The sequence below is a fragment of the Puntigrus tetrazona genome, chromosome 23 (assembly GCF_018831695.1).
Source record: "Puntigrus tetrazona isolate hp1 chromosome 23, ASM1883169v1, whole genome shotgun sequence".
Lineage (NCBI taxonomy): Eukaryota > Metazoa > Chordata > Actinopteri > Cypriniformes > Cyprinidae > Puntigrus > Puntigrus tetrazona.
Genome location: NC_056721.1, coordinates 8,280,606 through 8,307,764, shown reverse-complemented (window position 1 = coordinate 8,307,764; position 27,159 = coordinate 8,280,606). Strand labels below are relative to the sequence as shown.

At 36.2% G+C, this 27,159-nt stretch overlaps 1 protein-coding gene across 1 annotated transcript; it reads right to left on the bottom strand.

Annotated features, from left to right (window-relative positions):
- LOC122329211 (coiled-coil domain-containing protein 178-like) lies at positions 1-26,539 on the bottom strand. The gene is given in 23 exon segments (XM_043225408.1): positions 1-501; positions 5,583-5,717; positions 9,891-10,040; positions 15,000-15,159; positions 15,703-15,848; positions 16,250-16,363; positions 16,719-16,880; positions 17,028-17,090; positions 17,704-17,887; positions 19,891-19,918; positions 19,921-20,026; positions 20,640-20,735; positions 20,885-21,038; positions 21,676-21,818; positions 22,662-22,814; positions 22,816-22,883; positions 23,950-24,012; positions 24,015-24,065; positions 24,068-24,142; positions 24,492-24,547; positions 24,747-24,802; positions 24,967-25,092; positions 26,486-26,539. Coding segments are annotated over 23 exon segments (2,499 nt in total). The 3' UTR covers positions 1-345.
- Positions 26,540-27,159: the final 620 nt, after the last annotated feature.

Below are 27,159 nucleotides of genomic sequence, written 5' to 3'. Positions count from 1 at the left end.
GACCAACCCCAGCCTGGTTAGGGTTACGCAGGTATACTATCCGCTAGTTAAGGTCAGAGGGGTTTAAGTAGGTGTAATTAGATCCAAGAATCTAGAGAAGCGTAGAATTTCTGTCAACACAGCCCCCTAATTATTCTCTTTTCCAATTAATGGTGACATAGATTAATTATCTGATGAGGCAAAGCCAATTGCAATCATTCACCCCGCTAAAATTAGATCATTCCTGACAGTAGCATGAAAGTCACCTGCTTCATTGTTATGGATTGGGCCGTGAGCGTCGGACAGGGGAGAGAGTGAAGCATGCTGGGGGTTTAAGTAAGTTGTCTGGCGCAGGTGAGCGTCCAATTACTCCGCTATCTGAACTGTAGGCGTCTTCCTGCTCCATCCGTCGGCATCTGCGACGGGTCTGTTTGCTTGCTGCGGGACATGGCTGCTAGTTGAGTCATCTGTCAGCGAGAGCAGGAACTCAGAGAGGCGCTGGATTGCGTTTGACAACTCCTCCTGTTTAAATAGGCAAGCAAATGGAATCAATGAGTGCTGGCTAATTCGCTACGGAAACCTGTGGTGGAGCCGCAAAAGATGGACGTCCACATTCCCTGCGTTTATATAGGAAAGACCCGGTGCAGTAGCACAGTGTGTGTCAGCAGCAGTGTTAACTAACCAGCCAGGCTTTACATTCAATTCCAATCAAAAATAAACTAGAACAGATTTTTAATATATACGTATAAAAATGCAAATATATATATATATATATATATATGTAAATATATATTGCATAAACAAAAACGTATATTTTTGATGCGATTAATCGTTTGGCAGCACTAATATACTCACTACTTTGGGGATTAGTATAGTTTGGAATGCTTAAATTGATCAGAATTGACAGAAAAGACATTTTGAACGCTATAAAAGATTTCGGGTTTGAAAAAATGCTGTTCTTTTTAACTATTCATAGAAGAATGCTGAAAAAAAGTTTCAGTTTCCACAAAAATACGATGCAGGATAACTGTTTTTGACATTACTAATAATGTTGAAATGATGTTTTTTGGCCATCAGATCATCATATTAGACAAAAAAGATAAAAATATTCACTTAGTTAATTACAAATTAATTACAAATTAACAACGCATTTAATAAAACGATTTGAAAGCATAAAGAGTGAGATTGCATAGACATTTCAGTTATATCTACAAATATATGTACAGTATAAAATGATTTCTGAGTGATCATGTGACTGAAGACTGAAGTAACGGCTGATAAAAATTCATCTTTGCATCATAGGAATCATTTCAAACTGTATTCTAATAGAATAAGTATATATATATATATATATATATATATATATATATATATATATATATATATGTGATCAAATAACTGAAGTCTTGGTTCCTTTTAAAAAAAGAATTATTTCTGACCCCAGAATTTTATTAAAGTAATGTTCTACCAAAAATAAAATACGTAAAACATTTCATCCTACATTTTGCTCTTTCCAAATGCAGATACTTTGACATCATTAGAGAAAGATGCTTTTTATCCGTAAATCAGTGTAGTTTTACAAGTCAAACTTTCCTGAATCGTCAGAGCTACGCTGACAACTGAGACCATCCGAGTTCGTAAAAGATAAGATGGAGAAAGACAAAACAAAGGGACGAGAAAGACGGTGTGTGCCACACTCCTGAACCGCGCGCATGGGTTCAGTGCATGCCTGTTTTAAAAAACCTCAGCAACCAGTTTTTCTATTAAACTGCCTTGCACTGTCAACCAGCTTGGGAACTGAGCTGGCCTAGCCATGCAGAAATTTTCTGACTAACAATTATATCAGAAACAAGATCTTGGATTACGGTCCCCCGAGAGCAGCGCAGTGGGCGTTCGCTCCAATTATTACTGGCCATTCACAACTCTCCACCCTGCTCTCTGTTGTTAGCAATTGTCAATTATGCTATCCCTGGTGTAAACTTGCATAACCCGGAACTGAGTGCCCAATCTTGCAGCGGCGTTTCGAGATGACAGGCTTGCACGCTTTCTCTATTTCGTTTTACTCTTCCCCCATCTCTATACTTCAGTAGAGCTGCTTGGAAGCAGTCATTTGTTTCTCAGGAAGACACAGGGACAAATCAGTGCAACTAGTTTTTGCAATCCGCAACCTTCGGGTTCCTCGCGAATAGACGGGTGGACAACTTTTGCTTGTGGTATGAGAAAAAAATGTTTGGAAAGAATTGGCAACGATAAAAAGCCTTTGTGCACAGGGCAACAAAATATCTGTGCTGCTTTAATATGATTAAAAAGGTCATGAAATGGGAAAGTTAGCCATTACGTTAACATCATACTATTAGATACCTGAATGACTAAACAAGAATGTTGTTCTTTTTTGACGCAAAAAACTAGTATGATATGAGTCTCAACTTAAAAAAACGCAATATAAAGCATTTCATTTTTAAAGTAAAGTGACCTCAAGTAAATAAGGACACTTTTTGCCATTGAGATGAGTGGGAAAATCGTCCAATTATCCAGTTTCTAATTAGCAGTTTTTTTTTACTCCAAATGTGTGGCAACAAATAAACTGTGCAGTTAAAAATTAAATGACATAAAGACGCAATCCATAACTTTTTTGTGTTCAACATTTACAAAATGCATATAATAACCATGTACGCCATTTCCCAAAGCGTGTTTTTGGCTTATTATAGGCACACCTACAATAAGTGTTAATATTCGGACTATTTAGGCTGGTTCGGGTAGGTACCGCTGCGGAGGAGTACCTGCGTGATTCGTCAACAGAGAGAAGTAGATCCGGCTACAATGTTCTTCCGCGACACGCACGCAGCTCCGTTTATTAACTAGAGCGCCAAAAGCTATGCACTGCAGCTTTAAGAATGGTGATAAAAATAATAACCTTGAAAAGAAAGAAAGAAAGGCAAAGAGAAACAAAACTGCAGTGATTTGATGGTGTGAAAATGTGTCCATTTATAACCGTGAAAAAATTATCATTGTAGCCGTTGAGATATTATAAGTGAGAGTTATTTTCCTCCACGAGCTCCATGAACCCTTCTTGTCACACGGCCCGGGACAACATTCCCGGATGTCCCCCTGACAACAGACATGAATGCATTAGTCACTTGAACTATTATTGAAAGCTTGGCACGTAATGGAGACATGACCAGAAAACTTATATGACCAGGAAATAGCTGTCAGAGGCAATACCAAAAATAGCTCCCAAATAGAAAACCTTCCATTAGAGATGGAGACATGGGACAACTTAGATCACTTGTACAACGTTTCTCTTTAGAAATATTTTCTAGATGTATGTTTTTTTGTAAAATTGCATATCTAATAGCCTCTTATTGCCCAAGAGGGGGCCTCTGACTATCTAATGCCACAGGTTTATTTATTCCCAAGCCTTTAACATCAAAGGTTTGCGACTACATCACCTCCATAGTTTTGGGTCATTTATTGCTATGCCTCGCCATACTCTGATTTTACAATGTAAAGTCTCCTCTACACAATGCTAGTCTGTGTCTGGGGAGAGATCAACGCAGAGCTGTGACAAAGTTTAGAGTAAGGCTGCTCCTTTTGTCCTTCACACTCGGAGGAGCTTGAAGAACTCCTCGTCTTCATGCTCCATTCACCAGCCTGACTTCCAGAGCTGGCCTCCCTGACTGAGCCACAAACACACCCGCTCACCATTATAAGCACGCATAGCACACCTTCCACTGAGACCAAATGCCTTTTGTGTTAGAGCATCCAAACACTGCGGTTACATTATTCCAGTATACAAAATCGTGTTAAATGCAATGCTAATTTTAATCATTATTTAAATATAATTTAAATAACCATTCATTTGTGTATGCATACAGTTTTTTTTCGTATGTGTGCAAGATGGACTCTTGTCTCGTTGTTTTTTTGGCAGCTTAAGCCATGATCACTACATTTTTTTAATATTTTTTGTAATTATTTTTGCATTATGTTTCTTGAAGTTTACATATAAAGCACAAAAAACATACAAATATATGGAAAGATTGATTATTTTGATTTTGATGATATTTTGATGATTATTATTTTATTGATTATTTATCTTTGGGGGGGGGGTCCTTTAAAGGAATAGTTCACCCAAAAATAAAAAAAATTCTCTCATCATTTACTCGCCCTCAAGTATTTCCAAACCTATGAATTTCTTTGTTTTGCTAAACACAAAGAGAGATATTTTGAAAAAAGTTTGCAACCAGGTTGTTTCAGTCAGCATTGACTTCGATAGTATTTTCTTCCTACTATGGAAGTCAATGGTGATTAAACAGTCAACTACTTTCTAAATATCTTCAGAACAAATCAATTCATACAAATTTGGAAGTACTTGCCGGTGAGCGACAGAATTTTTATTTTTAAGTGAACTGTTCTATTGAGGCTTGCCAGTAATCAGACAGTGTTATGATTTATGATTGGCTAATGTCACTGCATAGTAAACAGTATCAACACCCCCCTCGCTATTGCATGTGAGAGTTATGACAAAATAAAAAAGCAAAACAAAGCATTCCCAGATCCAGAAACGTAATGAATACATTGGTAAAAGAGTCCATGGGACATCAGCGGCTTAACTTCAGTTTTCTAACTCCACGAGTATACTTTTTTTGCGCAAAGAAAACAAAAGAACAAAATTTACTCAACCATTCCTCTCCGACGAGTTACATCTTCCGCCATTTTAGAGAGTATCACAACGCATACGCATGCTATCCATCAGAACGTAAACAACCCTGATTATGTCAAATATATTTAAGCTCAAGGATTGATTCTGATTGGCTCCCGATGTTTTTATCATCTTCTGAAAGTAATATCGCTTCTCTGTGCCTTTATCGTTATAGCTGTGGTGTGGGTTCTGCCATTCTTTAATATTGAGAACGATACTATAGAAAGAACTATACTTTTTTTCACTTCATTGACGCAGACGTGAGTGGAGCGGCCGATGAAATGGTGATAAAGACATTTACATGTACTGCGAATATATGATATTAGAAAATAAATTATCTATCGACCAAAATGAAATAATATTAATGCTTCGGTCTACACCAAATTTACGAATCTCAAAATGGCCCAACGTCTTCGGCTATATAATTCATAAACTTCTTGTTCAAACTCTTATGACTTCCTTTACCGGTGGACAAAAGGAGATGTTTTCCAAAACGTTCACACTATTCTCTCCCATGCAATGAAGTAGATGGTGACCATCTGCTGTCAAGTTCCACAAAGCGTCATAAACATAGTCCATGTGTGCGGTATTTCATATCTGAATAGCTTTTTATGAGTCACAAGCTAAAATGTAAGCCATTATTCATTGAAAGTGTATTTGACAGCCACGGTCACCATTCGCTTCCGTTGTATTGCAACGTGCACACTATTCCAAACATCTCCTTATTTATTTCATGACCAAATTAAAAATTTTTAAGTGAAATATTCCTTAAAGGTTAACTGCCTTAACCTCGACAAGCATTTATCCGAGTGGGACCCATTGTAGTATTTAGTGCGATACTTACAAATAGTGTTGTGTGTGAGTGTGTGTGTGTGTGTTTGTGGGGGTACTAAAGAGCCCATACCTGGAGGGCTTTCATTTTCTGGTTGTTCTGGTTGGAGAGGGTCTGGAAGCGGGCCAGCTCTGCCTGGCTGTAGACGCTGCGGTGTTTGAAGTATTTTAGCATGGCTTTGTGCATCCTCTTCTGCAACAAAGAAAGCTGGGGAAGAAAGAAAGAAAGAGGGAGAGAGAGAGAGAGAGAAAGAGAGGGGGAATTGGTAAGGCAGGAGAGGAAATTAATGGCAGTGTTCAAGAAGAATGATGGAGGGGAATAGAGAAAGCAGTCAATAGCCCATTCTGCAGTACACGGGGCTGACAGGAATTTCACAGTCTCTTGCTCTCCCTGCCCACTCATGTGCACTGGGCGGAAACCAGTCACATCTGGCTGCCAGGATGGGGGGTTAATTTTCTCTAAATGCTTCAGCGGTTTTGTTCTAGCTCAGGCAAACTCGGTGACTGCAAAGCTGATGAGTAAAATATTTCGACTTCACTCACTTTAACTTTATACCAATCCCCTCCAGACATATTTTACACATACACAAAAAGTCATGAACCCCCTGCCGCAACGAGAAATTATTCTGAGTATACTGGAAAAAAAAGAAAAAAAATGAGAGAGAGAGAGAGTGTGTGTGTGTGTGTTTGTGTGTGTGTGTGTGTGAGAGAGAGAGAGATTAGAGAAGAAAGAAAGAAAGAAAGCATGCTGCTCTCTTTATTATTTGTGCAGTTTTCCAGAAAAAAAGGGGGTTTCAATTCGGAGGGATGTCGTCCCTTGTTTCGCCCCATCTCTTCTCTCTTCCTTTAAGCTTATCATTGCTTGGCAATGTGTTCTTCGGAGCATGAAAAAACTAAAGCGAATTAGCTCAGCCTTTAACTGAACGAGTACAAAAATGTCCTTTATGGAGCTGTGTCAAAACCTGTACTATCCTATTAATGCTACAAGTAACAATAGTTACAATATACTGTAGAAAGATATCGTCGGGGAAAAAAAAAACGATATCAGAAAGTGATGAGATACTATCCTCATCCGCGCTTTCTCTCGTCTGTACAGTATCTGTGCTCGTATAACAACTCGACTTGGCACGTCTGAGATGTATACAAAGCAATTTCTGTTAGGCCTTCAGGGTTACCTTTTGTTTACAAGCACTAAAGTGATTCTGGAAGTTTAGGTAGGCCCACGGGTTGTGCATTTTACCACTGCAAGGGGGCGCTCTAGTTCTCCTATTCGGACTAAACTGGCAAAATGCCACTGTATATGTTAACCTGCGTTATATATAAAAGGCATCTGTTGATGTTAAGGACATAATTGCAGTGTCCATTATAGCAGTCAAGCTAGACACACATTTGGAGTCAACTGATAAAAGTGCAAAACAAAGAAGTTTGTCAGCATAACCAAAAGATGCCACATAAAACCAAATAAATAATTTAATGCCATCTGTCACTAGCACACTAATGCAGATATTCAGACTCATTTTTAGCTGAAAAATATAATAGTTAAATAGTAACTGTAACTAGCACTTTAGCACACAATAAAACAGCATAAAATGTTAAATATAATGTATTAGGCTGTATTAGGTATCATTGCACTGCACTCTACTCATTGACTGATTTAATATATTACATTTTTATAATTATATGATTGAAAGTGGGGATATTTTTTTCAGTCGTGCATTTTTAATCTTACTGGGGCAATGAAATAAATTGAATTCATATAAATTGCACACGAACTGATCAGATTTAGCAAGTCGTCACTAATATATAGCCACATAAACGGCGCACCATCCGGATCTATTTCTCATGATAAATGTGGTGCCGCAATTTCATACATATGGAGCAGGTGTTTTAATAGGCATCTGATAAATATACATTCTATTCAAACTATTCATAATAGACACCTATACATACTCGGCACGGCACGGAAAACCTTTCAAAAATGGTAAGCCGCCATAAGAATCCATATTAAATTGAGCGCAGCTCGGCCTATGCGTCCTTACAGATACGTATGGAAGTTTAAGAAGAGCTTGTCGTAAACCTCTAAGAGATGCGACTACATCCGCTCTGAAGGAGAGAAAGCCGTACCAGACTGAAAATAAACAACAAACTGTAAAAAGGCTGAATACTGAGTAAAAGAAAATCAGGCTTTGATCATGAGCGTGGAGAATCCCGTCCACAGGATTTGCCTTTTGCATGCATTTCTCACTTGATAACATTCATGTAGTTAGATGAGGAGTTGTACGAGTATTAGCCTTTTGGGGAACAAACAATGTGTCTTGCTCTTCAGTAGAGTTTTACCATCAGTGCTAGAATAACAAATCATATTAAAATGATCTACAGCTCAAAAAAAATGCTATATACTTAAAGTGACAGATTATGTCTAGATCAGGATAACTAGTAATAATCTCAAGCAACAACAATGGTACTATTACAGTAATGATCTCTGGACTAATGTCACAAAGACACAAAGCTGAAGTGTGCAATTTATTTTGTTTATACACTTTCTCTGATCTTAGCATAATGTGCAGACAGTGGTAAGTAAGCCGTTTGCACATTGATTGTTAAAAAAATATGAACATTGCTCTCAGCAGTATTTCAAATGAGCGTTTTGAACGAATCATTCCGATGAATGAAACTAGTTTTGCTTCGAGACTAAAAGAGGCTCCTTGAACGAACCGAATGAACAAGGGATCACATTCATAAAGCAACTGAATGAATCTCAAATGATGTAAGGACATTATTGAAACTCTACTTTCATTCTAGCTTGTTTTCACGGATTCATCTTTTTTAAAAGCTTTATTTATAACAATTATCGATCTGCTTTATAATCATTAGTGGGGAAAATGAGTATCTTAGTGTATTAGTCATAAGCTCTGTAGTTATGTTTTCACTCTGCGTTGTTTAATGAATCAGTAAAAGTCATTCTTAAGACAAAACGATATTCATTTTACAGGTATCTACAGCATAATAATGTAACCTACAAAAAAAACCCTAACTAAACAAAGTGAAAAAACAAACGTTCTTGATGAAGACATAAAAAAAAAACTACATAGTTAGAGAGATTAATGAAAAACCACTACGCGATCAAAATAATTATTAGGTTAATGCATCTGAATTGTATTTATAATTAAGTTTTAACATCGACAGCTATTAAACTAAGTGATGCATATTTGTCGGTTAGACATAAATTAAAAGGTAAGATTTCTGTTTGCATTTATTTTTAAATAATCATATTTTCAAAATGCATTATTTTAAGTGCTTAGAATGAGCATAAATGTATTTATTCTAAAAAAAAGAGTGGAAATGCGTTCGATTAAAATACAGCAAGCTGTGGAAAAAGCAATATTCAGTTAGTTCAAATATATGAGATATTGCCAATATCTCATATATTTTAGCTAACTTAATATGGCATAATAGACAATACCCACGTTTATTATATATGTAGCTTGGGTTGTATTTTTTCGTGATAAAAAAACAACGACTTGGTATTGTGTATTTAAACCACAGTACCTTTATTAGTATTATTACTAAAATCTTATTGCTATTTATGTATGACTGACAAATATGCATTACATAAACTTTATCCGTTTCTGTTTTCCTAGTCCTTGTGCATCGCAACCAAACCATGATGCAAAGCGATGGAAACCTGTTCAAAAACAGTCATTATTTTTACAGCCATTTTGCATGCCACGGACCTTACACTTACCAGCTTTAACCTCTCGCTACAAACAGCAGCATCTGAAAACATCTCTACGTTGACAAGTGTTTGTAGCTATGCCAAAAAACGCGCTTATATAACGTCGTTTGGGAATGACTAATGCCGTCTGCACTCCATAGGTACACACTGCACTTGCACGCTGCGGCGTTGATGAATACCAGCGAAACCACCCATCCTTTAGTGATGGACGTACATGTCATATTAGCATTTTCCCAAACGTTCCTGAGACGCTGGTTCTTGAGAGCGTTTGCATCTGCTACGTGCCTGTTTCCACTCGCTGCCATGTGAGATGGAATAAACACACATGCACGCCAGAGCCACGCTGTCATGAAGCTTATCTCATCGTGATTAGATTACTGCAGTGGCCTCCTAGCTGACTGCCCAACTAAAACCAACCACCTATGACAGGCTGTGTGGAGCACGCGAGCGTACGCTAGTCCGCGCAGACCTCTCTCTCATCACTATTTTGCATGCCTGCTGTCTATCTCTGATGGCAAAGATAGACAACCACATCATTCACACATGCAGAAAATAGCCTTGATGTACACACACACACACACACACACACACACACACACACGGAGGGAGCCGTAGAAAAAATGTGTTCGCGGTAATGAGAGTTACCTGCTTGTGATCTCGGATGTAGGCCTCTGCTCGGTTTCTTCGGTCAGAAACATAAACGGCTTCTTGTCTGGCAATCATCAGAGCTTTCTGCAGCTCGTGATACTCCTGCGCTAACTCCAGATTGACTTTTAGCGCTTCTCGTAGATTAACCTGGAACAGATTTGCACAGGATGCTCTCCGTCAGCTTCTGAGAGACAAAGATAGCATTAAAAAGAAGCAAGGCAAAGAATCGAGGCTGAGCCTCGTTTAAAGAAGCGGTTTACCCAAAAATCGTAAAAACCTGCACGGCTTTATTGTTAATTATTTCAATACTTATTTTTCCATGCAATTACAACGAATCAAGGTCGAAGCTTCACAAAAGCTGATTGAACGCACTGTATTTCAACTGTTCTGAAGTCATACGACAGCTTTTTGTGCGAGGAACAGACCAAAATTTAAGTTATTCGCTGATAATCTTGCCCTCCAGTGGGCTGTTAACCTCTGTCACCGGATCATTGAGTCAGTGAGTTGAACTTGAGAACTGGATTAGTCCGATTCATGAACAAATCATTCAGTTTTGTGAACTGGATCAACTGATTCATTAAAAGCATCCGATTCAAAAGAATGATTAGATCATGACTAGACATTGCAACTTTCGTCCTGAACTCATATGAATGTAGCAAAAGACGCTTCAGTTTAGGTTTATTGGCCACTTTTTATGATACACTTTTTTCCATGTCCAAAAAAAAAAAAAAAAAAAAGAAAAATTGACTTTTAAATGCTGTTTCTTTAAATGTGATTAATTGTGAAATTTACTAGCAATGAATGTTGTTTCTACACCACTTTCTTTCAGTTACTTTTATAGTACTTCTGAATTATTTGAACAACCTGAAGACTGATTCAATCATTTTGTCAATATGCACAATACCGAATCAAACCCACAACCTTGTGCTTTCATTTTACATTTCACTTTGGTACCAGTTAGTGGACAGTACTGCAAAGATGGCAGTTAAATTACAATAATCTGGTAAAAGACAGCATTTAAGAATTGATTTTAATTTTTAGCATTCATTTATTTATAGTTATTAGTTATTTACAGTTATATTATAGTTTTCGCGATTTTGCTGTGCTTTTATCATTTCCATAAGTCTTTATTTTAATAATGTACTAATTAGTTTTATTTCAGTTTTTTGGATCTTCAACTTAATGCTCCTCAAGGCAACATTATTTTAAATTTTTAAGTTTTTAATTCAGTATTTATAGTAGAAAATCTTTTTGTCAAATTTGTATATCTTATTTTAGCTTTATTTAATTTTTACAAAATATTGAAATAGTTTTGGTAATAGTTAACAATAACAATCCTGCGACACTTATTTTGATACTTTGTGCATGCATTGCAGTAACTTTTTTCAGCATTTTTCAGTGTCCTCCCATTTTTATAATACAGAGTGATTCTACGTGGCTCGCATGTTTCTTCGCATTTCGCATGTTTTACGCTAAAACGCATCCTCTTCGAATGCGGTAACTCTAGTAATCATACAGCACTTGAGGTAGTATGCAAACAAATTACGATAAATAAGCGTCTGATTTGCTTGTCTCCACAATCTCCACAACCCTGTGTCAGCACGTGGAGAGAGAGCTATGGAAAGAAAGATGGAGAGAGAAAGAGAAGAACATTTTCTGCTCTACCTGAGAATAAGGAATAATGAAGTGTGTCTGGGCAGTAAAACGACCCAGCGCTAAACTGATGAGTTTAACCCAGCACCGAGAGTGGCAGTAAACATGACAAATGCCGGCTATTGATTTAAAGCTTAATTACTGCATGCAGTGCTGACAAAACCCGTCTGATGCACCTCTGAAATGTAAATGGGACAAATTACACTTCATTGGCCATAAGAAACTGATGGTGTCTGCACTTTGCATCCTACTGCTTTTCTACTCACTGAGCGTCTGACTTCATCAAGTAAACAAGCTACATGAGAATATGATGAGGGGAGAGAAAAAACCCCAGTTCAGCTTGTGAGGAAGTCACAGCGGAGTGTGTCCATAAGTGCAAGTTACATTTAACGCATCTTGACTGATTGTGTAAGAAAACGCACAACTGTTTAAAAGGAACAAGTGTTACGAGGTTATAATCCGTGCCGTACAGTAAAAAAAAAAAAACCCGTTTACTTGTTTCATTCACGTTCTACATGGCCTTTCTGAGATCAATTAAACAGCGCTAGTTTAACCAAAGGAAAAAAAAAATGTCAGGATGTAATCATTTGTTGCTCCGCACTTTCCCCTCAGAAATATTTTACAGTATGGAAGTAAAATGGGTTGTAAACACACGTGTAAGTGTAATTTGACATTGACCTTAATGGAGCGAGCAATGCAAAGGTCATGGCATTGATTCTCAAAGAATACACGTGAGGGTGAAACAGATGCTTTGAATAAAAGCATCTGCCAAGCGCGGACAGATAGGAATAAAGGAAATACATTTTTCACATTTTTATCTTACTAAATGTTTCTAAATTAATCATGCCTTTAATGAACAAATCAATCGTTTTATCCAAAAAAAACAAAAAGCCTTCTTCTAATAAGCGTGTCCCTCTGATCTAAAACACATGACGCTGCGTTCGTCGTCCGCTGTCATGCGTCACTATCCATATATTTCCTGTGTTTATTATCATCTCATGACTGTGACGTCTCAACGATGCGCCTCAGGTCAATCGAAGGCACTCTGACACAGTCTCTCTTTGTTGGAAATGTTAAAAGTCGAATCGTTTCTGTTGGGCGATGAATCTTTGTGCTGCTTTATTGTTTCCTGTGAGAAGTCTAAAGAGACTCTCTGCTCTGCTGCCCTGCAGCAAGTTAATGGCAGACTGGCTCTATGAGGGAGGACTTTTAATTCGGCTCCTGTCTCGCACCAACAACTTGTTTGGAGTTTGCTGCTTCTGCGCGCATGGCGGATTAAGCCCCATTGCCTTTTCTTGTTTTGAACTAATGCATTCTTGATCACCGTTTAATGAAACTATATACCACATGGCGATTTCACATTAGATAAGCCATGTGAGACTTTCATCAGGCGCCGGGCTCTGACTGAGGCCATAATCCCGAAACTCAACTCCCCCAATAAATAGCTTTTCCCTCCGAAAATGAAGTGATAATACGTGGGTTTCATGCAAAACATAACATATTATCTCTGACGGAAAATTATAAGAGCTTTCATCAAATTATTAGGGGAAATGTTAGTAGAGGTGTGATATTCTGGAGCAAAGGTGCAAGATGATTTGCTTTACTTGAAACATTATGGAAACATATTGTGGATATCAGAAGATGCACAAACAGACAATATTAATGTACTGAATGTGTTTAAAAAATAAATGCCAAAGTTATTTGTATGTACAACTTTAGGAATGAGATCTATCTATCTATAGGTCATTCCATGAAATTTCCATTTGGAAAAAACAAAAATAAAATAAGTTTGATAAACATTTTTTTAAACATCCAAGAAAATTGTATCGCGCCATCTCAGTCTATGTGATTTCTTATTTTATGACTTATTTTTTCTACTTCATGTTTTGTCAACCCTGTTACAGGCACAAACGTTACTATATAGTATAGTTTGAGTAGAACTCATATGCCACTGAATGATATAAGCATTAGCTCAATAATATAAGGTGACCTTTAAAATGTTTGAATTTTATGCAGACAATCTTTAAAAACAGGGTCAATCCTAATCAATGGCATCCTTGTTACCACGTCAACAGTTGTTACTCTAAAAAGTAACAGGTCGACAGTAACGGGTTTGATGATTTCAAAACAAATTTGCCAATAGCCGAGCTCACACACTTTGAAAAGGACTTTACTTGTAGATATTGATTATATTAAATGTAAGATTTTTTTTTAAATCTACATTTTATAAATGGTAACGGGATTGACCCTCCCCTCAGTCAAGCCTCACAAATAAATCAAAAACAACATTATAGAGGAGCGAGTGAAAGCGTGATTATGTTGGAATCCTGGTTGACAGATGATGTAACCTCCTAGAAATTATGTCACTTGAATGCAAATTATTTTAAAAGGGTTTTTGGAGAGGGTAACAGGGTTGACAGGAAATCAGGAACATTTTTTGTAAAAAAAAAAATTAAATTGTATATTTATTATATAAAAACGTATACTTTGCGTCAAAAACAGTGAGACTATATTTAAAACAATATTCAGATGTGATTTTTGTATCATTTTGTAAATTAAAAGTCCTGCTAAATAAGAAAAAACATTGTGGGACAAGCCAAAAACCTTACCCTTTACCAGCATAAATGCTATTTAAAAATTTTTAATATTTAATTGACTTTTTTGATGTAATATTGATGAAAAACATGCATAGTATTGTCATGTTTTCAAATTGCACATTTATGTTGTTATATGTTCATTTATGTTACCATGTTGTTATATTAAATCTATGTTTTGATTATTTCATAGGTATACAAAAGACACTGGTTTTGTGGAATAACCCCTATCTGTCTATCTATACATGCATACAGAAAACCTACTCAGGAATAGCATAAATCATTGAACTTTAAATGATTTGTGACGTTTATACATCTTATTAGTTATTCATAGATGAAACAGTTAGCATTTCAGATGTTATTAATACATTATTATTGTAACATTTAGAAACATGAAAATATATTAATGCTAGAACCACACTTACTGTGCATATAACTGCAGATATGATTAACATAATAGCTGCTGTCAACACAAACAACGAGCTAACAGTAAATAATACTGTACAAAAGGCTTTTTGTTATATATGTTTTGTTCTCAGTGTCAAAAAACGTATCATTTTGTATCGCTGGGTATTCCATAAAAATGACACGGTGCATCATCATACAAAGGAAATCTAAATATTTATAAAGGTAATTTCAGCTTGAATGGTGATTGGAGCACATCAAATCCCCTAACCTATCAAATGCACTCATGCTCGTTCGGCTTCAGCTGATCTGTTTTCTGATATGTAAAGAAAACATTTGTTAACCTGGATTATAAGTATTTAAATAGCAAAGCTGATCTAGGATCAGCCCATATAGGAAGCCCTGGCAAAATAATCTTGATATAAATGTAAATATGAAAGAAAGGGTTCTTAACCTCTGTGTCCTTCATGATAGCCTGGCGTTGAGTGAACAGCGCTGAGTGAATCTGTGCATGGTGAGACTTCCTCTCTTTCAAGGAAGCTATATCCCTGTTCACGTTATCCATCACTACTTTGGCTGTCCCATGTTTGAATGCCATAGTGTCTGACAAACCCCTAAAACAGGCAACAAATATAATAATAAACTAGATATAAGATATAGATATACAATTATGAACTAGCATGGAAGTCTTATGCATATATATATATATATATATATATATATATATATATATATATATATATATATATATATATATATATATTTGAATGTTCTAAATGGAATGTTGGTGTTTTTGTTTGTTTATATTGGAATGTTCTAAATGGAATGTTGTTCTTTTTGTTTGTTTATACTGGAATGTTATTTTATTTGAATTTTCTAAATGGAATGTTGGCCTTTTTGTTAGTTCATATTTGAATATTCTAAATGGAATGTTGGCGTATTTTGTTAGTTCATATTTGAATGTTCTAAATGTAATGTTGCCGTTTTTTGTTTGTTTATATTGGAATGTTCTAAATGGAATGTTGGCATTTTTGTTAGTTCATATTTGAATGTTCAAAATGGAATGGTAGCATTTTTGTTAGTTCGTATTTGAATGTTCTATATATATATATATATATATATATATATATATATATATAATGAACAGTGTTTCTTACTGTAGCTCTGCTATAAGATGAGGCATAGTGCTGATGGTTAGCTCCATCACATCTGATTCTTGCTTTAACTCTTTCGACTTCAGATTAAGCTCCTTGATCCGGTTTGAAATCTCCTCATACTTCAGTGCCGTCACACTAAGGCTTTCCTAATGACAAATAACAAACTGTGATAAAATGAATAAACATGACATTATTTAATCACTTTTCAAGACTTTAAGTAAGCTTTTCATCTCCAATACTGTTTATATGTATATGTGTATATACAAAAAAAACCCACAATTGCTTATTAGCATGCTTGTTATTAACATATTGGCTGTTCATTAGTTCTTATAAAGCATTTTCTGCATTTCCATATTCTACCTACCCTATACCTAAACTTAACTACAACTACTGTACTAACTATTAATAAGCAGTAATTAAGGAGCGTAATAAGTCATATTACATATTTTATGGTTTTGTTAATGGCAAGAATTGGACCTCAAAGTAAAGCGTGACTGACATTTATAACTCATACCTTAATATAAATCAAGTACAATTTTTTTTTCACCTTCACAGAATTAAAACATTCTTGATAGCGTTTCTTTTTCTCCTCAAAATCATCGGAGAGGCTTCTGTGTGCAGTGTGCGTGTCACTTAGTTTGGCTTTTAAGTTTTCAGTTGTCTGAGAAAAAAACATGAATACAAAGAGAAAATACACGTGTGCAATTAATAACTTTAGTCATGGTTACTCCATAAAACTCAACGATAGCTTGACTAGACAACATGAATCAATACTGACAGTTTTAATAAATTACTTTGCCCTATTTATCAGTGTCCAACACCAAATTATTTTTCGCTTCCTCTCATGTAACAAAAGCCACATAGGTGGAAAAACAATATCATAGCATAACATGTTACATATAATCAAATGTGCATAACACAATTAGAAGAAGTGCATAATTCAATTAATCTGAAATTGTACAATATTTCAAAGAGGATTTTTTACTGATTTTTTACACTATGCCCATCAGAGTTACCTCAGCTTTCTCTGTATATATCTGTCTAAGTTGTTCCACCTCAGTCTCCAGTTGAGCGGCTGTAGACAAAGCGTCTTCGTACTTTTTCTGCAGCTCACCTTTCTCCTTCTCGCAGTCTGTTTGTTCACGGTCATATTCGGCTGCTTCTGCGTCCCTGTTACCCTGAACATACCAATCCCAAACATTACCAGACACAGAAAATCTACACGCAAACTACAGTAACACTGACATCGCTTCACCGGCTATCAGTTTATTTATTTATTTATTTAATCGCGTAAAGATGTATTAATAAGGAACATCTGGCTTTACTTTGAGAATGTCTAAGGTGGTCTTTTCAGTCAGTATCAGGCCCTTCATTTTGTCTGTCTCTTTCTGCCCACCAAAAAGAAAAGACAGCAAAATCATGATTAGGAAACAAAACATGGCAAACAAGACAGCGGCAAAATCTAAAGCAGCTCAGAAATGACTAGAGTACAACTCCCTGTAAGACATTAAACTGCTGTAATCAACCAATACCGACACATTTCTAATGTAAAATAATAGTCTACTAATAACTGTTTACATGTTGTTTTGCCTGTGGAACACAAAAGCCACAGAGGATGAAAAGATTTTCACTGAAGAAGAATTTATATTTTGGCTCGTTCCTCAAATAAAGCATTGAAAGGCTTCAGAAGACGGTATATAAAGTATCAGTCATGTGTATTAATTTTTGGTGTTTTAATTACATTTTTGGTTCCCAAAAGAACAATTATTATTTTGAATAGACTTGACATTTTTTACTACAGAAACTTTTTGAAGTGGCACGGTTAGGTTCTTGAATATTAAAGGATGGAACCATCAATGCCAATAAAGAACCATGAGATTTGACAGAATTATTGTGAAACGTCATGAGGGTCGGTAAATGATGATATCATTTTTATTTTTGCATCCATTGACCTTGCTCATGAACTCATGTGTACACGTGAATGGGCAGGTGTCCTCTTACCCTGTTCTTCAGCTCCTCCAGAAAGGTCTGACGTTCTAAACAGTCCAGCTTGGCTTTGGTGTCTGAGTGAACGGCGGAGACCTGGTCAAATTCAGTTTTGACCGCTTTCCACTGCTTTTCACTCAAACCGATCTTCAGCAGGACACGCTCACGATCCTTCAGTAGCTTTCTCACAGCCTGCTCACTGGAACAAAACGGCCACAAGCACCATCATAAAACACAGTCCGTCCCCCGAGATCCACAGCACGATGTACAGCAGCCTGCTCACAAAAATGCTTACACAGCATTCAGCAAATTTCACAACTGGAAATGAAAATGATCTAAATACAGTATGTGACATCCAACTGATTTGATGCGCCAAATGAGAGATTAATTACTGCAATAGTTATGACACGACATTAAGTTTTGAATGCATTACATTAACAACAAGCTGCCTGATTCTTCTGATTTGTTTACAAAAATATCAGTCAAACGATAGAGTATTTTCAGCATCATTTTATGAAACAAGCCAACTACAGCATTCAAATTCAAAATACTTACTTAATACAAATATGAGAGCAAAAACCTTTATTTTAAGATTAATTATTTTACAGCATTATATATACTTTTAATTTTATATATATATATATATATATATATATATATATATATATATATATATATGTTTATGCTCAGTAAATTAACACGTCAGTATATTTTGGTAAATAACAAAATACAACTATACATTTATTTTAAATTGGCATATAATTGGGGCATATAATTAGGGTTCATGGTATTACTATGCATAAATTTCAATGTCTGATTTTCCATCTCAGTTTTAACATGATGTGTGTCAACGGCTTCCAGTCATTTTCATTATACAAAAACAGCCCATTATGCTGCATGACACATAAACTGCTATTACCGTAATCATAAACATGCTAGTTTACAGCATTTATTTACCTGTAGCAGCTCCTGAATCAGAAGTCTAGCGCATTCACAAAAAAACAGCTCACATCCGCATTGCAAAATAAGGCGGAGAAGGTATTTTTGCGTTCTAAATCATTGTGTTAGTTCATGCTTTGTTGCTGCTTCACAGCATTTTAATTTCAGAAGCAATGCCACACACACCTACACATTTTTAATGAAGTGGAATTAGAGTTGTTGCATGATTTCATGACATGATCTGCGGAACACAGATTCTGTGTTGATAATTAAAGAATCCAACACTCACACAACAGACCAATGAACCACAAGACATTTCCAGCACATTTCTCATAGTGTTGTCATTCGAGTCTCCATCTCCAACCTGGAATCTAATGCCGATCCATAAGTTCTGTGTCAAATTCAGAATCCCTACTGTATATCCAGATTTTTCCACGTCATGCGTATTTTCTCACGATTCAACTATAGATTCAACGAAACGGTAATACATGAACAGCACTATTGGCTTGTGTGCCAAAACATATGGTCTTCATAGATCTTATGGAGGCAACATCATTTGTTGTTGCCGTGCCATGGACAATTTAGGAGAAGCAGCAACAGTGGACTGTTTTTCATTTGGATCGATTTCATTTTCTGCAGTTGTAAGAAAATTCTATTTTGTCGTAGTTCTCGTCGTCCAGTAAATAATAAGTATAAGACATTGTTGATTACAGTTAAACACAATTCGCCTTTTTTTGTATCGCTAGGATTTTCAGCATTTCCTTTGAAATAAATGCAGACTATTTCAAAAATAAAAATTCCCCCTCATCTTGTTCCAAACATGTAAGAGGCACCAAGAGCACGTTCAAGGCTCAAAAAGGTAGTAAAGACATTGTTAAAATAGTCCATGTGACATCGGTGGTTCGATTCTAATGTTATGAAGCTACAAGAATATTTTTTGTGCATAAAGAAAAATAAAGTCGGTTTCTCGATGAATGCATGTAGAGAAGAAATCAACGCATGTTTTGTTTTCTTTACATACAAAAAGTATTTTTGTAAGCCAGCAAAATGAAGGTTGAACCACTGATGTCACTTGGGTGTCTTCAATACTTTCTGGCTCTTGAGCGTAGTAGTTGTGTGTTGTCTTGGATTTCATCAAAAATATCTTAATTTGTGTTCTCAAGGTCTTACGGGGGTTTGGAATGACGTGAAAATAACATGAACATTTTCATATTTTGGCGAACTGTTCCTTTAAATTAAAAGTTAAGTTTAGATGGGACCAACCTTTGGTAGATCTTTCTCTCGTAGTCTTGATTTCCAGTTTGCGCTCTTTGTTTTTGTCTCGGAGGGTTGATAAGTCATTTCGCTTCTGGCTTAAGTTCGCATCCAACACAGACACCTTTCCATCACCTTCAAGTTTCTGATAAACACAGTGATGCCCATTATTTAAATGCTATTATGGACTTTTTCTTCGTTTAGAGGACCACTTGAATCACGTTCACATGCAGTGCGCAAAAATGAAAAAGAGCCTATTTTTAAGCGTCTTTGCTCATGTAAAGTTTTAGCGCTTGTTCTAGCACACAAAGCGTAAGAATATTTTCAAATAGTTCTTATTTCAAAACTGTAACTGGCACACGTCAAACACGCATGATGATTAAAACATCGCACAGCGCCACCTATGGTCGAACCCAGTTTTTTTTTTTTTTTTCCCTTGTGAAAAGTTTTTAAACTTTTAAACTCTGTTGTGGCGGAACAACATCACGAAAAAAACCAAAATACAAATTTAAAAAGGAATAAACAAACTGCTAAAGAAACACGTGAGCGCTCTGCGGCTCATTCGCTCAAGCGTAGTGTAATTGTGAAATCAGGGCTTAGACAAAATGGAGGCTCTAAGAGAATAAACACGGCAGATCGGAGTAAGGAATCGTGGGCCTTTCCTGCCCTCCAGAGGACGTGAGGGTTGACATCTCCAGCACGGCACATAATTTCACCTCTGATTTATATCATCTCAAATAACAGCATGGTATACTCACAGATGTTTGTATTTGGTTTTGAAGCTGCACCACGTCGCTCTTCTTTATCCTCAGTTTCTCTTCTTTATCGTTTTTTTCAGCTTTTAGTGTTCTGACCTAAAAAAGAAAGGCAAGTGAAATTAATATTTGTCACAGAAGCTATATATTTAAATAATAAAAAATGAATTAACACGAGCTTATGATCGTTACAATATTCCTAAAAATGTACAGATGTGTAGGTGAATGCATTCTACGGCAAAACTGACTTCTTCGTTTGCGTCTGTCTCGTGCCTCTCAAACTGATGCGTCTTTTTCACCAAGGCTTTGATTTGGTCGTCTCTCAGTGTTAGTGTTTCTATCGACTCTTTAATTTTTCTTCGAAACACCTCACACTGTGACTGCAGCTGCTGTAACTCACTCCTGTAAGCCGAGAAAGAAATCATGTCATTCCCCCGTAGTCCACTTTGCGTCTATATACCGCTTCATACAGATGGAAGGAAGCGGCTGAATGACATCAGATCCTGTTAAAACACTGCTCAGCTCTGGCAGTATTTCATACACAGTTTAACCCGAAAAACACACCGCATTAGAACGTTCTGTTTGATTTCATTTATTAATCCGCATAATGTCAGTATGTTTTTTTCTTTGTTGGCTATATCAAGCATAATATTCTGAAATCTTAAGTCTATAAATGTAACGATAAACATGTCCACGGGGCTGATTCTAAGCAATGTTTTCCAATGCGAGACATTTACAGAAAATAAACAGTTTTGAGAAATAAAAGTGTTAGGTTATTAGTAAAGCACAAAAATGTCTGGTGCAACCTTTCAATAAAGATAACGATAATTAGTAAGTGAATAAAATGTCTTAAAAAAATAATTGACTTTTTTTATATATTGATATTAAAACCCGGCTATACAGTGATGGACTGAAATTAAACTGAAGATGGAGAGAACAGCATTTTAGTGACACCTTCTGTCTGGATTGATATAACGCAGTGAACGGGAATAAAAATATAGGCTTGATGTCAGCATCCAGAAGATAAAAAAAGACTCACTGCTTGTCACTCAGATGATCTCTGATCGTTTCCATTTCTTTGCTCATTTCTCCTTTTCTGAGGTCTGCTCTGAATTCCTCATTTTTAAGCTCCTCCTGAAGAGCCTTTAGCTTCTGAGAGATGTTTGAAAATGTCTCACTAACCTAAAGGAACATTCAGTAACAATGTCTTTATGAATTAATATAACAGTCAGTTTATCATGGCGATATATATAGCTCAATAGTAAAACAGACAACAAGCTCCACGGTTATTTAGCAGTTTTATATGCTTCGGTATAGAAGGCGGTACTATTTTGTCTTAAGAATTTTTTTTGCCTTTCCTGTAGTTGTTTCCTAAAACTTTTACATTTGTATTTTTCTAAATGTGTGGGAAAACTGTTCAAGTGTAACGTATTCGATAATTAGAGACTTGTGTCAGTCCTGTTATTGTAAACCATAATTAAATGCATTTAAAAGCCGTTTTAGTAGCCATTTTCATGAATGAAAATGAAATATTTTAACAAATATTAAGTGAAATCAGAAATCTAGCTTTGGCGTCTACCTAAAATTACTAAATGCGAAACAAAAATTAAATAAAGAAATGTATATAAAATTACAAATGCTTCAACGTAAAATGTTATTTTAATAATTTTTACAAAAAGTCTATTTGAATATAAAAATAAGCGAATTAAAATATTATAATGGTATGTAAATAATGCTAAAATGGCGCAGAGGGTAGTTCATTCACAAACAATATAAGAAAATTTTCACCAATTATATAAAACCTCAGTTTAGCACTATTAACTGATGATTTTTTGAAAATCCATGTACACTGAAAATAAACTGGAAAAACAAATCCAAGGAAAAAGTGGGTGGTCACTGTTGCGTACCTCTGGTACGTCTTTGACTCTTTTAGTTAGACCTCCACACGCTTCTTCTCTTTGGTTTTGTCTTATTGATTTCAGGTCCTCTAAACAAGCCAACAAACAGGTTTCGCAGTAAACACACCTCGCTTTGTGCTGTTCGGATCTGCTTCATGATTTCACTCTCCAGCTGGAGCCTCTCGTGAACGAGCGGCCCGTGTTTCCTCATAAAATCGATATCCTCCTTCAGACGCCGGTTCAGCACCTCCGCGCGGGTCAGCCTGTCTCTCACCTGCGCGCAGCTGATCTCTCCTCATTTTCAGTTGCCACGTCAGCTCGGCGATGTCTGTGCTGGAGTCTTCACGCTCTGACCGTGCAAATATATCACAGGGCGGATGCGAAAAGTCAGGGATGGAGATTATTTTGGCAATCAAACATTTTTAAAGACCCTGTAGCATAGGTTTGGTGCCATTCAGATCGTAGCTTGAGGTCATCTACATGCTTGCGTTTTCCAAAGTAATTTTTTACAAAAACACCTGCCTTGCTTTTCTAGTCTGAGGTTAATTAAAGGGTTAATTATACTTCCGTCATTATTTCATTAGTAATGATGGAAATACAGCTGACGGTAGCCATTGATTTCTGTCGTATGGGGAAAAATACTATAAAAGTCAATGGCTACCATCGCCTGTTTGATTACAAACATTTTTCAAAGTATCTTCTTTTGTGCCCGATAGAAGAAAGAAACTCATCAACTTAAGGGTGAGTAAATGATAGATGTGATAGATATATAGAGTGATAAGTATATAGATATATACATATAGATTATCATTTTTGGTGAAGTAATCCTTAAAAATGCTATTTATACTGTTATACTCCCCCTTACAATAACATAATAGGAATCATACTTTCCTAATTCAATCATATAATATACATAATTAAATTGTTATGCAAAAATAAAAAAAGCACTATGAAAAAATGTCGACAAAGCAGTGTTATTTCCATACTATTTTAGTATTTATTAATCTTAGCTTAATTAGTTTTGTCGTGAGCGTTGTATTTTATTCGTTTTTTAATGTCTATTTAGCTTTTATGAACTTTTTAAGTTTTAGAAATGTTAGTACATCAATTTAAACTAATCAAAAATGTAAAAATGCGTCTTGACAACTTATTGAAATGAAATAACTTTGGGCCGTTGCATTGCATCTTGCCTTTAACATCGTACTTTATTTAATTTATTTTACATTTCTTAACATTCAATTTATATTTAGCTATTTTTGTTTTTTTGAGTACCTTGCTGAATATTTTTGTGCTGTATATTGCAATAGAATGGAATAGACTTTTTATCGCCACATACTGGGCTTGAAGTAAAATGTTGGTGCTGGAAAAAACAGTTTGAACATAAATTGCATGCAGTAATCAATATCTAGTCTGACCTTTCTGCATTGCTATAGGAAACTCATTTTGCTTCCAGAGACGGAGGCTGTCAAGTTTCCTGAAAGTTTCTTTGCTTTTTCCTTTTCTTCCTGGAGAGCCTTCTCTGCATCTCTCGGTCCAGCTCAAGACGCCTTTCGATCAAACCCATCACCTCCATCAAGACTTCTGTGGTCTCCTTCCACACTCCACTGTCTATTCACAAACAAAAAAAATTTATTATTGTTGTTATTACTATGCTTTTACTGTTTTATAACTAAAACCATTACAGTTATGGAACAAAAGAAAAACGTGAAATATAAACAAAAAATGCTGAAATATGAAATGACTAGAACAAAAACTGAAATAATAATAAAAGAATAAGAGAATAGAAATCAAGACTAATAGAATGCACCACAAAAATATTTAAAAAACTGAGCTTAATAATGTTAATTAATAAAGTTACATATTGAAGTACAATACTTAGCGATACAGGTTGGTTCAAATTTAATATGTAAACAAAACTAAGTGCATATTATAACCAAAATAATAAGGATATTATTACCTCGTGCATAAAGCCCCATGCCTTCAATACACAGCTCTGCATTTTTAGCTTCACATCTAAAAACACAAAAATTTAATCTGCAAATTTTGTACAATGTTAATGAATTATTTTCTAGAGATATATTAGAGCAGACATACTGTATAATAGCTATGAACCCATAAAAACCGCTGACGATACGTGCCATCTTACTGGAAAAATGGTTACAACTGATGTAGAGCATGCGATGTGGAAAATCTATAATGCTTTATGGCTTACTTCCAAATGATACTGTGGTTGTTTTCATGTGCAGTTTCATGCTGAGCATTATCACCCTAGAAGAAGAGACTCATTATTCATTCATTATGTAATACGAGAGCAAAAAAAAATAACATGCGAATCAAACCGTATAACTGTGAGCTCAATATGGTGTGGGACTGGTTTTGATATATGGCTTGGTTTAGTCTCTGTCAGTCTTTCGGGTTGTGTTTGATTCTACCTGTTGGCCCCAGTTTTCCAGTTTGGACTTCAGTTCCTGGATGTGAGACACTGCTTTGTTCACACACGGTGCTGGAGTGTTAACCAGAGCACAGCTGCGACGCCTGCTGGAGCTAACCGTCTCACCCTGCTCTGAAACGTACAACCGACTTTGATCACAGAGATCTCACGCCGAGTCGTTTAAAGGAACAGTTCACCCCCCCTGAAAATTGGAATTTGCTCAACCTCAGGCTACCTAAGACGTGGACGAATTTGTTTCTTCATCGGAACAGATCTGAAGGAATGTAGCATTACGTCACTTGCTCACCGGACGGGTCCTTTGCAGCGAATGGGTGCCGTGGAATGAGAGTCCAAACGGCTGATAAAAACTATCGATTAACGTCTTGAGAAGCAAAAATTGCACATTTAAGTAAAACAAACATGTCTTTAACTTCAAAAGTGTTCTCTGTTCATGCTCTATCCCAGTGGTTCCCAACCGGTGTGCGCGCACTAAGGGTGCCGTGAGATCTTTTGAGGTGCCGCCAAAATTTCAACAAAATTTTTTTATTAAGGCAGAATCAGTGTAAACAGTATTCTCATATCATCTAGGACTAGGTATAAGGTGTTGTTGCATGCAAACTCTCGAAATGAAACAAATAAATAAATAATAAAAAAAGCTACAGAGATTTTAAATATCTATTTCCTTATAAGGGTGCAGGGAACTTTTGAAAGGCTTTCCAAGGGTGCCTCAAACAAGAAAAGGTTGGGAACCACTGCTCTCATCCAGTGAAAAAGCAGTCTTGTCTGTTTCAGGAGAGAAATATCGCAGCTCGACACCATTTACCAGGAATATAAGGACAACAGGGGATGGACATTTTCACTGGAGGAAGTGTTGTTATGGATTATGGGCTCATATTTTGGCAGCTTTTCACCTCACAAGATGCATATTGACGTTTTATCAGCTTTTTGAACTCTCGTTCGGCGGCACCCATTCACCGCAGAGGATTCATTGCTGAGCAGGTGATGTAATGCTACATTTCTCCAAATCTGTTCCCGTGAAGAAACAAACTCATCTACATCTCGGATGTCCTGAGGGCGCAGTAAATGTTCAGCAAGTTTTCATTTTAGGGTGAACTATTCTTTAAAAGGTCAACGTAAAATGGCACGCATAATCCATTTTATATTCATAATCTGACATATTTAAGAGAGGAAACAACATACAGAATGAAAAGGGGTGGCTTTTAGTAAATAAAACGGTTTATTTTTTCGTTTAGAATAACGTGCATGGATTAATGGCTCAAAACAGGCCCAGAAAAATGCAGCATGACAGTAAATAAAGAGTTTTAATTTCTTGTATTTTAGGATGCTTTATTGTTGAGTGGTAAGTATTAATATTTATTTATTAGTTATCCTGCAGGTATGCACTTCTATTTCTTGTGCTATGATATGATAAGCACGCTGGTTTGGGAATACATATCGATTATGCTCGATCCCCTCTATATGCTTAGCAAATAACATTAATAAAGATTATTGTACTTTACCTTGTAGAACGCTCCTTCACTTGAAGGAGGCTTGAGTAACTTTATGTCAGGCATCTCTCCAAAAAACATCTCTGAGAATCAAAATCAACGACTGAATGGATTAATCAACAAACACTCATCAGATACTATTACAACCAATGCTTTTCCAAGATGGATACCAAAATGCATTACTACATAGCTAGATTTTTAATACTTTTTAGTCAGCTCTTTAACCACCGTCTGCATAAAATAAATACACTTATCTTAAGTTAATTAGTAAATGAAGGCAGGTTAAACAGGGTTAATAGCCGCAAGTATCAGCTGACTAGTACAGCAACACAACAGGTTTGGCGCTCTCAATACTTACAATATTCGCAGCTAAAGCGCAGAACGATGAGCCATGAATGATATTTATTGTATTTTGACCCATCAAGCGCGATATGATAAATGTTGACATATCTCGGCATTGTGTCACGTCGCGGCCTGTTTCATCACTTTCTTTCCAGCCCCCGCTTTCGCCAAATGCGCACAAGTTACTAGGCAACAGGGAGGCCTTCATTCACCGCTGACACAATAGACAAAACAGAGAAAGTGAAAAAAAGCCTTTCAGGGTTGTGAAGGTTTTGATGTTGAATAGCGAATGCAATCACGTACTAAGTTTATTCCGGGTCTGGGTGGTGAGTTTTAGGACCAGC